At 47.5% G+C, this 13,223-nt stretch overlaps 1 protein-coding gene across 1 annotated transcript in view; it reads left to right on the forward strand.

The window, feature by feature from the left end:
• The first annotated feature begins 529 nt into the window (after positions 1 to 529).
• Positions 530 to 13,223, forward strand: part of ARNT2 (aryl hydrocarbon receptor nuclear translocator 2) — a 204,668-nt gene continuing 191,974 nt past the window's right edge. The window contains exon 1 of the mRNA XM_049852831.1: positions 530 to 653. Coding sequence (XP_049708788.1) covers positions 623 to 653 — 31 coding nt within the window. The 5' untranslated portion in view covers positions 530 to 622. The remainder of the gene's footprint in view (positions 654 to 13,223) is intronic.

The following is a 13,223-nucleotide window of genomic DNA, read 5'->3' on the forward strand; positions in this document are numbered from 1 at the left end:
AATCTTAATGGACTTCGGCCCCACCCGCTCCGCCCTGGCCCACAAGGCTGGGGACGGCGCCCCTCGATGATGCGCCCCCGGACATTTGGGATGTGGGTGTGGGGGGCAAACTAAGGCGGCACGGGAGGGGGTGCGCCTGAAGGCCCCAGCCTGGGCAGGCCCAAGCACCTACGCGGGCCCGAGGGGGCGGACGCCCGCCTGCTTCCCCCCGCCCGCAGGGGCACCCCTCCAGCCAGAGCCTCCAAACTTCGGGGGTCCAGCCGCCCGCAGCCCCAAGTCTCGCGGTGCTACGGCTCGGACGGGGGAGCCACGGGCCGGGCTTCCGAGCGGCGCGGACTGCGCGCCCCCAGCCGCGCGACAAAGGCTGAACCCGGAGGAGGAGGCCGAGGAGCAGGAGGAGGAGGAGATAAAGGCGGGGCGGCGAACGGCGGCGGCGGCGGCGGCGGCGGTGAGAGCGCGGAGGCAGCGACCGCCCGCGCCGTCCTTTGTGTGGCGGCGGCAGCGGCGGCAGCGGCGGCGGCGGCGCCTGGGCCTGCGCCGGCCGCGCCTGGCCCCGGGGGGCGCTCGGCTCCGCGCGCCCCTCCCGCTTCCCGCCGGCGCGCGCCCATCCTTCCCCGGCAAGATGGCAACCCCGGCGGCAGTCAACCCTCCGGGTGAGTAACGGCGCGGCCCGGCCGTTCGGCCGCTGCCCGCAGGCCCTGCCCCGGGGTCGGCGCGGGCCAGGCGCGGCGGGCGTCCTCCGGCCCGGGAGCTGGGCGCTCAGTCCCGGGGTAGGGTGGGGGAGCGGCTGTCACTCCGCGCAGCTGCCTCAACATCAGCACCAGCAAGAGCGCAGCATCTATATCCCTCTCTCTGCCCCATCCCAGACCCCAGGATGCGCCTGCCTGGATTCGCGGGCAGCAGGACTTCGGATTCTGCAGCCCCGGCAGCCAGAAGGACCGGTCCTGGATCCACTCAAGCTCCGATAAAACCATATTTGCCTTCTCCATTCCGCGCATTTTTCTCTTCCGGTCCCAGCCCCTGTGGCATCTCCGCGTCAGTGGGTCTTGGAGGGTAGAAGGGTGCCACACTGACGGAGGGAAAAGTTTGGAGTTAGGATTCAACAGGGTAGAACTCCGGCCCCCAGATTTTCCCCTGCCCGCCTGGCCATCGAGCGCTGGTCCTTTGCCCCTTTGGCAACTGGCGGGTGTGTATCATAGTCATTAGTTCGTACAACCTGTGATAACAGCGTGGGGCATCCCCAGTCCTGCCCAAGTCACATTCTCTGTCATCTGGGGCTGAACTGTGACATCTGTGCTCATTTCGGTAGTTTTTGAAAGTGGAAGGAGGGCAAAAAGGGGACAGCTAGGCTGGCTGTCGCAAAGTTTTGGGTGTTGTGCACTGACTGCTGTGGGTATGGGCTGGAAGCAGGGAGTCAGAGGCCAGTTGTCAGTTGTGGGGAATTCCTAGGAGAGGGAGGTCGTCTGTTGGGGGTGGGGTGTGGTGGGAGGACAGTCACAATGCCTAGCAAGTGTCATCAGAGAGTTAGGAATGAAGTACCCTTTCCAGCCCAGGTGGTGAGCGAAGGTTTTTTGGAGGTTGGATATTTTAGTGAGATCTTGAAGAATTGGAAATTTTGAATATACAGAGCAGGGGGCTGAGGGGCATTGCAGGCAGGAGGGATAGCGTAAGTGATGGTGACTTGCTGTGAGCATGCCTAGGGTTCGGTGAGTCGTTGGTGCACTGGGGTTATCAAAGGGAGCAGTGGGATTGATTGTACATGGAATTGTTTGGATGTGGCCACGCTTCAGAGAACTTCGAATGACAGGCTCAGGAGTATGGGTTCTGTCCCTCCACTTCTGGGAAGACCCTCAATGGTTTTAAACAAGGAAGTCATGTGATCATTGTTCCTCTGGAAGATGAATTTGTCAGCCATACATAGGAGGGGTAGGACTGGAGGCGAAGAGGCCAGGTTGAAATGGAACAGGTGCTGGGGAGGTCCGAGTTAGCTGCGGTGGCTGGGAACAGAGAGGAAAGAAAGGTAAAGGAGTTCAGATGTGGCAGCTGATTAGATTTGGGGTAAGGGAGGAGGAGGAGGTAAAGGAGGTACAAAGGGGAGGTTTCCATGGAGACACAGAGGTGAGGTGCCTGTGTAACTCCAAGGAAAGAGGCTCCATAAACAGAAATTAGGGAGTCCTGGGCAAACAGGCCAGGAGTCCCCTCTCTAGAACATTGGGTGGGAGCAGGGCTGGGTGGGAGCAGGGCTGGGTGGAAAGCACAGCTGGGCCAGTTTGCTTGCAATGGAAGCCTACAATTTCAACCTGCTCAGCTCCTTAAAATCAATAGCAAAAAAAAATCAATAGCAAACTGATCGATTTAAAAGCTGTTAAATTAGAAAAAGCAGAAAATGTTAAATAAGATATTTCTAACATAGGTTAAGATGGGAAATTGGAATGAAAACACAGGGGCAATTTACATAACTTACATACCATCACAGCACTGTTTAAAGCTGTTTTGTCCGTGACATTGTTTTGTGAGCTACAGAATAAATAAGGCCCACCTGCCCAGCTGGTGGTGCTGAGCACATGGATGCCGGTGTCTGGACCAGGGGAGACCTGAATGGTGCAAGCCCCGGGTATTGTTTGTAAACACCTGGCCTCCTTGGCAGACAGTGACTTCTGTGTCATTTCTCTGTTGGTGGAGATAACCAGGGATCTTGAGTGTGGTGAGAATTTCTCAAGTGCCCCGTCTGCAGCTGTGAAAATTTCTTGGGGTGATCACCTGTTCTCTTATCCATCTGTGGGACATACTGTCCTTGCCCCATCTGAATCTAACTTCTTTGTGTGAAAAGGTTTAGACTCAAGGGATATGACTAAAGGTTTTAACCTGAAGAGAGAGATTTCAGATTCTACAGGCAATTTACAACAAAAAGAGACGTGGCACCTAAGCTTGTCAACGGGAGCCTGCCTCTCATGGGCAGAAGTCATGTGTTGCTTCTTTGAATTCCTACCTCACCCATCTCCCCAAATGTTGCTCTGTGAAGACTAAGAGCTTGGTAAACACAGGCAAATGGACTGGGAGACGTTAGGATTTATTTCTGCTGCCGGTGTGTGCCCCGGGGTACAAAGGCCACAGGCTGTTGCCTTCCCCACCCCCATCTACTTATTCCACCTTTTTCCAGAGGACCACTGCACACCAGCAGACCCATTGGAATTACGCTTCTCAGTGGTGTATAGTGGGGGCACTTGGGGTGTACATTATGGCAGATGATATTGAAGCCTTTATTCTCTCATGTTATTCAGTTGGTAGGAGCAAGGTTTAAACTCTAATCTTCTTCTTTTAGATCTCCTGTTCAGCTTTCAGGTTTGGATTCTACCAGCTAAGCTAGCTGAGGAGTGGTCGCTGGAAAAAGAAGGGTTTGGATCCTGTTCTCCTATGGCTCTGCCACAGCAGTCATGGGTCTAGTTCCTACCTCCCATGGCCTCTGACATCTGTCCTGTTTCTGGTGTATTCCCAGTCCTGCACTGGCCACTGGTAATGTTGTACTGGCTGATTTTCCTTCCCCTCTGGCTGGGGACGTTTGTCCTCTAGACTAGAAGACTGCGTCGTGGAGTCTTCTGTTACGTGTGTATGCATGTATGTGCATGTGTGTGTATTTGTTTTACTACCTTTTTGGGTGATATTTTATCTTTTCTTATTTATATGAAATAGTGAGGCTTTGAATCGTTTACATGCCTTAAAGGGCCTCCAGCAGCTGAAATGTCGCAATTAAACAGGGTTGTTTTTCCATTGCCATTGTTCAATCTCAGTCTTTTGGAATTTATGAGGGAATCAGGTACAAATTCAGACTAATAGTCGTTTGGAATTACACATTCTCCGAACATCCTCTGAAATGAGTAATTGCTGAGGAATTAATAAGGCTTGCATATTTTAATGGAATTCGAAGGTATGTTTTAAGAAATTGAGTTTTTTTTTTTTTTCTGAAATCAGTTATTAGACTTTTTTTTTCAGGTTTCTGGTTGTTGGTATTTTAATTTGGAGTTGATTGTTTCATATAGGAAGCGTCTCTGGGCAAATTGCCTTAGATGCAGGGCCATTTGGTTTGGTGCAGCAAACATATTGAACACCTCAGATGTGCCAGGCACTCTTCTGGGGGCGTGGGATAATGCAAAGCTGAGCAGGAGTGTTCCCTAACCTTGGAAAGTTGAGCCTGAGAGGGGAGGCATGAGTAGACTAATGTCATGTACAGAAGGTGGAATGAAATGAATGTTGATTAGGTGTGTACGTGTCATGATGGGGAGGTAGCTTCTGATAATAGGCCTTTGGAAGAGAGAGATTTTTCTCTATAGAGAATTAAAAGAAAAACAAAAAACCAAATCGGTTGCCATTGAGTCAGGCCAACTCATGGCGACCCCATGTGTGTCAGAGTAGAACTGCGCTCCACAGGGTTTTTAAGGCTGTGACGTTTTGGAAGCAGATCGTTGGGTCTTTCTTCTGCAGCACCTCTGGGTGGGTTTGAACCACAAACTTTTCAGCTCGTAGTCGAGTGATTAGCCATGTATGCCACCCACGGACTCCTATAGAGAATTTAGGAGTCATTTCAAGCAGAGGGTGTGGACAGACTTGGGAAAGTATGAGATACCGTCAGGGAATGGGAATTCCAAAGTAGTTGTCTCCTCAGTGCTCTTGGGGACTGAGCTGGTCCCCACAGACATGGGGCCAATACAGAGCTCCTGAGAGAAATATTGGCGTCGCCTGTAACTGTCTAGCAGCATTGCCTTGGGCTGAGGCAAACGCCTGATTAGTGGAAAGTAGAGATCAGATTCCTTAGCATACTGCATTTCAGTGAATCTGTCAGCCCGTCAATGGCAAGACACATCATTATTTTATGTATCTGTAAGAAATTAAACTCTCCCAGGTAAACTCTGGCATACTGTCGGTTGTCGTAGGCACCTCGAGTTCAGAGATGTTTAGAAACACGTGTCTTAGAATCAGTAAAATGCTGCACATTAAGAAAAAGTCAGCTGGCATTGTGACTTGAGACTATAAATACTGTAAAGTTTGCCCTGTAGGCACGTGTCAGGGAGCCCAGTGATGAACTGATGCCCTTTTAGCCTCCATCAAAAGAAAGGTGTGATATCCGAAAAAGAGATTTATTTATTCTTTCGATTAATATTTATTAAGCAACTACTATGTGCTGGGTATTGAGTTAGGTTCTGGGGATACAGTGGTGAACAGTGCGTAAGACTTATTTCCCATTTCTAGTCAAGCTCCTTCCCACTCGAGGGCTCTTGCTTCTGCTCTGCCCTTCCTCCTGGAAGGCTTAATTACTCACTTGTTCCCCCTTTTCCATTCCTGCCCCTGTCCACACCTAACTGTTTCCCTGTCCAACTCCTTTGTTTCCTTTAGGCCTCAGCTTGAATTCTCACTCCATTAGAGACCTCTCCTGACCCCTCTACCCAGGAAAAGTGCATCTATAATTCATTCTGCCAGGACCTGCCTGTACTTTGGCTTTGACCTGCTTCTGCTAACCTGCAGTTTACTGGTAAATTGTGCAGTTATTTGATTGATGACTTGTCACCTGCCTGACTGGAAGCCCTGTGAGGGCAGGGAACGTATCATTCAACATGGCATCCCTGGCACCTACCATATGGCCTCACATACAGCAGGTATCCAGTAAAGTTCTGATAGTGAATGAGTGTGTGGCCACCAGGGGATTACATTATACTTTTGTATGTGGCTGCTTTTAAGTGTCTTGAAAAAAAGAAAGGTATATTGTATATTTATGGGTCTCTGAAACAAAATGGTCCAGAACTGCCTAATTTAGATTCTGATTTTTATTTGTGGGAACTGATTTCAATCTCAAAATCTTACCATGATGATCCCGACCAGAGCCAGTTCCTCTAGATTTTATAAATAGGTAAGGAAGCCTTGGAGACACCCAAACTAAGGCAACTGATCCTCCTATAATTCTCCCCAGAGGGAGGGTAGGTTGAACTGGTAACAGCCTGGAGATGCGCTGGTAGGCGTAGAAGGCCTGTCTCCATCAGGTTCCTTGTTAACATCCCACTAGGGTCATCTTGGAAGGGATCCTCCGCATCGACTCTGCTCCGTTTTGTATGGAGGACAATTTACATGCCTTGCTCAATTCCCTGCAGTGACAGACGAGGCTGACGCCTGGTTGGCTTTGGTTGAAATGGGCCCCAGGAAGGCAGTAGCACGTTCAGAGGATGCATTTGCTCTGCTTTGATGGAACGCTGCAGGCTCTAAGGTTGGAAGCTGAGGTCCTTGGCAGATACGAGGAGATCCTGTGGCTTCTGGACTATGCCAGTTTGACTATTTGTCAGACCAGTCCACGAAAAGGCAAAAATGTTTACAAGTAGGTTGTTATTAGGTGCCACCGAGTTGGTTCCTACTTACAGTACAACAGAATGAAACACTGCCCGGTTCTGCACATTCTCAAAATTGTTGGCTATGTTCGATCCCATTGTTGCAGCCACTGTGTCAGTCCATCACATTGAGGGTCTTCCTCTTTTTCGTTGACCCTCTACTTTACCAAGCCTATTGTCCTTCTCCAGGGACTGGTCCCTTCTGATAACATGTCCAAAGTATGTGAGACAAAGCCCCGCTGTTCCTGGTTCTAAGGAGCACTCTGGCTGCACTTCTTCCAAGACATATTTCTTTGTTCTTCTGGCAGTCCATGGTGTATTCAATATTCTTTGCCAACACCATAATTCAAAGTCATCAATTTTTCGGTCTTCTTTATTCATTTTCTAGCTTTTGAATGCATATGAGGTGATTGAAAACACCATGGTTTGGGTCAGGTGCACCTTAGTCCTCACAGTGATATCTTTGCTTTTTAACACTTTAAAGAGATCTTTTGCAACAGATTTGCCCAATGCGGTGCGTTGTTTGATTTCTTGACTGCTGCTTCCGTGGGTACAAGTAGGTAGTTCCTGCCTTTGTAGGTTGTATGGAAACACTGGGCATCTTGCACTGTTTTGGTTGTGTTGTGAGAGAAGCCAAAGCAGAACTTTGGGCTTTTCTGCTACTGTTACTGAGGAGTCCGCTTCTTTCATCATCAGAACCAATCTCCCGCCCCCAAACGCAACAGTAAAGGTACATGTTAATTTAAAAAAAACGGGAAATTATATAGAAGTGCTAAGATATTTCTACTACCCACTACTGGCATTTTTTCATATGTCCTAACAGACTTTTTTCCATGATATTATCATATATATACATGCAGATATATAAGCAAAATAGAATTGTTCTGAATGTGTTGCATCGTTACCGCTTTTCCTTCATTAACAGTGTGTCCTACCAGGGATACCAATTTGAGAGGCTGCACTATATTTTATTGTATGGCTGTGTCATAATTTTTTAATTCAGTCTCTTGTATTAATCCACCGCCGTCGAGTCTGTTCTGACTCATAGCGACCTTGCAGGACAGAGTAGAGCTGCCCCATAGGGTTTCCAAGGCTGTAATCTTTACAGAAGCAGATTGCCACACCTTGCTTCGGAGGAGTGGCTGGTAGTTTCAAACCACTGGCCTTTTGGTTAGCACCTGAGCGCTCAACCACTGTGCCCCCAGTGCTCCTTTCTCTTATATTAGGCATGTAATTATGTTTTCCCGTTTGTCAGTATTATACACCACATTGTAAGCTACATGGGAACATTGGTGATTCAGTGGTAGAATTCTCACCTTCTGTGCAGGAGATCGGGGTTTGATTCCCGGCCACTGCACCTCATGTATAACCACCAACTGGCTTGTCAGTGAAGGCTTGCGCGCTGCTATGATACTGAACAGATTTCAGTGGCACTTCCAGACTAAGATGTACTAGAAAGAAAGATCTGGTGATATACTTCCCCAAATCAGCCGATTGATCACAACAGTTGGACCCACAATTGATTATGGGGATGGCGAAGGACTGGGCAGCATTTTGTCCTGCTGTGTATGGGGTTGCCATGAGTCAGAGGCCAACTTGATGGCAGCCAACAACAGCCTATAAATATACGATTAATTACTTAAAGCAACACCCTAGAATTGGAACTGAACAGATAAATGGTATATATAATTTTCTTTTGCTTTCCACAAAAGCCAAACCAGTGATTCTCAACTGGGATGATTTTACCCCAGAAGACATCTGGCAATGCCTAGAGTCCGCTGGCCTTTCTCCCTGTATTTTATGATGGTAGGTAAGTCGTGGTAGTTATTCCCATTTCAAATGCAGAGGCAGGAGGTTGTAATAACTGAGGATAAATGTGTTTTGCTTTTGATTTGGCGATCCTTGCTTTCCTTCCACAACTCTGCAAAAGTAGAGAGCAGCTGCAGGTAGAACCAGGCAGGCAGCTTTCTGTCCAGACTCCAGTGGCAAAAGGAATGCCTTGGAAGTAGGACAGCCTGGGAGGGCCGAGGAGAGTTGGTCTGAGCTGAAACCAAGCTCGTTGGCTAGATCCTGAGAGCAAGACTCCTGAGGGCCTTGCTGGTAGCTGAATGGGGAGGTGGGACTGACAGAGAGGAAGGTCATCTTCTGCACGCAGGGCAGTCACTGCGATTCTGGCCATTCCAGTCACTCAGAGGTTCTCTGACTATTGATTGAGGCACCTTCCTGCCTGCTGCCCATGGTTCCCTGTGTTTCTCCAATAGCAGCTGAGGAAAAAGCCACTGAAATCTGCAAATGACTGAAGGGAGGCCAGGAAAGGTAAATGGTTGGCCCTATAGACATCAGTGGAGCCCTGGTGACACAGTGGTTAAAGAGCTTGGCTGCTAACCAAAAGGTCGGCAGTTTGAATCTGTCTCTCCTTGGATACCCTATGGGGCAGCTCTACTCTGTCCTGTAGGGTCACTATGAGTTGGAATCGACTCGATGGCAGCGGGTTTGGTTTCTTTTGGTATAGACTTCAGGAGCCCCTGGGTGTTTCAAAAGGTTAAGTACTCAGTTGCTAACTAAAAGGTTGGCAGTTCAAACTCATCTGAAAGTGCCCCAGAAGAAAGGCCTGACGATCTCCTAAAAGGTCACAACCTTGAAAACCCTATGGAGCGGTTCTACTCTGTAATGCTTGGGGTTGCCATGAGTTGGTATCAACCTGACAGCTACTTTTTTCTTATATATACAGACATCAGTAGATGAGCTGCGTTGCAAACTTTGAGGCAACAAAAAATCTGAAGCTAATTTCTCCCCCCAATTTTTATGCATAGCTATACAAAAATATACCCTTTCTTATCTAGAGTAGAAGATGCTCCTTGGAAACTCTATCAGGCAATTCTACTCTGTCCTGTAGGGTCACTGTGAGTCAGAATCAACTCGATGGCAGTGGGTTTGGGTTATCTAGAGTAGAGCTGTGACAAATCAGGAGGAAGAGCATCTGAAGAACCTGGCCATAGGGAGGCCAGATGTGCTTCTAACCAGGGGCAGTTTTGCCCCCCAGGGCACATTTGCGGTGCCTGGAGACACTTTTGGTCGTCACAGCAAGGGCACGGGGAGTGTACTGCACTGGCATCTAGTGGGTGGAGGCCAGGGATCCTGCAAAACATCCTGCAATGCACGGGACAGACAGCGCTCCACAAGACAGGATCGTACAGCTCCAGAAGTCAGTGGTGCCCAGGCTGAGAAACCCTGATCTATGGGGACAGGACTTTTCGCAGGCCTCTGGCCAATGGAAGGACCCTCGTGGCACAGTGGTTAAGTGCTTGGCTGCGAATCGAAAGGTTAGTAGTTCGAACCCACCCAGTGACTCCTTGGGAGAAAGGCCTGTCAATCTGTTTCCATAAAGATTACAGCCTAGGAAACCCTATGGGGGCAGTTCTACTCTGTCACATGGGGTTGCTCTGAGTCGAAATCAACCTGACAGCCCCCAACAACAACAACCAGGCGATAGCAGCCTGAGAAGGAACCCAGAAGTTCCAGAGAGGTAGGCAGCAGACAGAACAATGGGGCCAGCCAGGGCCGCCAGCTCAGCATCAGAAAACACAGTGGCTCTAAAAACAAGATGATGCTTTTAAGGTAATTATGATATCTGTGATGGGAGTTAATTTAAATGTGAAATAACAGGACTGCAAGAAATTTTTTATTACTCTTATTTTTAGAACAGCATTGATGTTTCTGTCACATCAGCGGTTTGAAATGAGGCACGGTCTGGAATCACTTGCCATAATTTGATATGCTTGATGGATTCCAAGTCCCCAAAAGAATAAAATGAATGAATGTGATCAAAGATCACAGCTGCGTTCTTTTTTTGAAAGCATTTCATACCAGAAAACTTCCAATTCAGTTCAACTAACCTTCCCTGAGCACTACGCCTCCCCACCATGCAGCGGGTGCTGTGCTCAGTGCTGGGTGGAAAGAGAGACTCAGTGAAACAGGTTGGCTACCTATGTGTTTCAGCCAGTCTCTAAAAAAAGTAACTTGGGGCTTTTTTATGCAAATGACTGATTGCATGCTAGAGAACAGAAAAGAATGTAGACCCCACCACTTCCTTCCCACCATCCAAGAAAGAGCTCTACAGAAATAAGTTAGGGGTATACAGCACATTTCAGGACCAGAGTGTGTGCATTTCCCTAAAGTCAGTGTCATGAACTGCAGGTTTCTCTTTCTCTGTCTGCTGGTATCTCTATCCCTGTGTCCTGCTGATTCTGCAAAGCCGGCACCTCCTACATCGACTCCTCCCCCTGAGTCCTTGTGGCAGTGAATGGCACCACTCTCCATTCACTGGCCCAAGCCAGGCATTAATTATTTTAATTGCTTACCCACCTAATTAAACAAATATTAGTTGAATGCCAACTGTGTGCTCACAGTGGCGTGCAAACCCAGGCGTGGCTTCTGCTTCCCTGGCGCTTACTGTGTGGTGGAAGAGTGGGCCATTTATTCAGTAATAAACGTGCATGAGGATATCATTAAAGTAAGTGTTAAAAAAGAAAGGAGCCTTTATTTCCAAATGCAGCAGGGAGCCATTGACGTGCTGTGAACAGGGGTGTGATGTGATCAGAAGTGCTTTTGGAAAGGACTGCTCTGGCTGCTGAGTGATGGGCGTATTGGCAGCAGGGTGGACTGGGCGACGGAAACCTGCTGGGAGGCTATTTCAGCAGGGAGATGGTGGAGACCTGTTCCCGGTGGCAGTGGACCGTGAGAGAAGTGGATGAATTCTTGAGATATTTAGGAGCTAAAACCAGCTGAGCCAGGTGATGGATGGGTTATAGGAGATGACAGGGAGGTGAACACGGTGCCATTTCCCAAGACAGAGAACGCTGGACGAGGCTCGCGGTGCTTGGAGTTTTTTTTGGTGGGGGTTGGGAGGAGGTCATGGGTTTGGCCTTGGACATGTTGCATTTAAGACATCTTTAGACATCCAAGGGGGTGGGGATTTGGCAGTAGCTTCTAAGTCGCGTCTGTGCTACATCGATGGCACAGATGATGGTTTTTCTCGGTATCGTCATAGTACAGGAGCTGCTCAGGTTCCCTGGAGCCAGGGACTTCTGTATCCCCCAAGCCTTGAACAACGCCTGGGACATAATTGGTGCTTAATATTTGGTGACTGACTGAATGAATGAATTGGCCTTCAAGTCTCTCTAACTCTAAACCAATGAAAAGAGATGTGTCTGTACCACAAGGCTGTTTAGTTTTCGGTAATCTTTTATTCTGAAATAATTTTAGGCTTCCCGAGAAGTTGCAAGAATAGTACAAAGAGCTCCTGTGTACATTTCGTCCACATTACTGAATTGTTAACGTTGTACTATATTTGCCTTATCAATTTTTCCCCATTTTTTTTTTCCTGAATCATTTGAGAATAAGTGGCAGACACAAATGCCTCTTTTATCTCTAAATAATGCAATGTCTACTTCCTAAGATGAGGACATTCTCCTACATAACTCCAATTTATGACCAAAACCAGGAAGTTGACATTAATGTATTAGTATTATTTAAATAAAGGAGTGGCACAAACCATCATATGCTCAGCTACTAACTGAAAGGTTGGCGATTCAAATGCACCCAGAGGCACCTCGGAAGAAGGTCCCAGTGATCTGCTTCTGAAGAGTCAGCCGTTGAAAACCCAATGGAGCACAGTTCTACTCTGACACACTGGGGGGTCACCATGAATCAGAGTCTACTCAGTGGCAACTTTTTTTTTTTTTAATTATTTAACTCACACACCTTACTCATATTTTACCAATTGTTTTACACAGCAGAACACAAAATAAAAGAAACTTTTTTGGGGTTCAGGGTTCAGTCCAGGATAACTGTTGTGATGTCTCTTTAGTCTCCTTTAATTCTGGAATAATTCCACAGCCCTTTGTGTTTCACGATCTTAGATTTTTGTAGAGTATATGCCAGTTTTTTTTCCCCCTAGGGTATCCCTCCATTCGGTTTTGTCTGATGTTGCGTAACAGGTACAGTGGGGTTGTGCTCACTCACCCTTCTTCCTTCCCTCCCTTCCTTCCCCCACCCCCACTTCCTTCTTCTCTCCCTCCTTTCCTTCCTTCCAGGAATACCACAAAAGTGATGTATCACAAGGTTACTTTTTTTTTTGTTATTTATTTTTAAGGATTTTCTCTTTATATTCTTCTCATTATTTTTTATATATTTTTTTAGTTGTTATAATTATACACAGCAGAACATACACCAATTCAACAATTTCCACATGTACAATACAGTGACACTGATTTCATTCTTCAAGTTGTGCAACCGTTCTCATTCTTCTTTTCCAAATGGTTCCGCCATCATTCTCATAAACTCACTGCTGCCTAAGCTTCCTAGCCAACCTTTCTTGAGTTGCTGTTGTCACTTTGGTCCCATACAGATAGTTCTTTATAAGAGTTCAATGCTAAGGCAGACATTCTTTACTAAATAAGCTAAACTATTGTTTGGTTGGAGCCCTGGTGATGCAATGGTTTAAGAGCTCGGTTGGTAACCAAAAGGTCCACGGTTCAAATCAACCAGCCACTCCTTGGAAATCGTGTGGGGTCACTATGAGTCGGATCTACTTGATGGCAACGGGTTTGGTTTTTGGTTTTTTATTGTTTGGTTTAAAAAAGACTTCAGGGAATATTTTTGGCTTAAGGTTCAAAGATTAGTTTAGGGCAGTAGTTTTGGAGCTCATCTAGCCTCAGTGGTTCCAGAAAGATCATTATTTAAAAGTGAGTCTCATCCTGGATGAAGTCAGGGTTGTATGTAGATAGGGCTAAGGGAGTATGATTAGTGGTTTAAGATGCTGTTCCCTACATGCTTGGCAAGCCCCTTCTCTGA

This window comes from Elephas maximus, chromosome 13, assembly GCF_024166365.1.
Source record: "Elephas maximus indicus isolate mEleMax1 chromosome 13, mEleMax1 primary haplotype, whole genome shotgun sequence".
NCBI lineage: Eukaryota > Metazoa > Chordata > Mammalia > Proboscidea > Elephantidae > Elephas > Elephas maximus.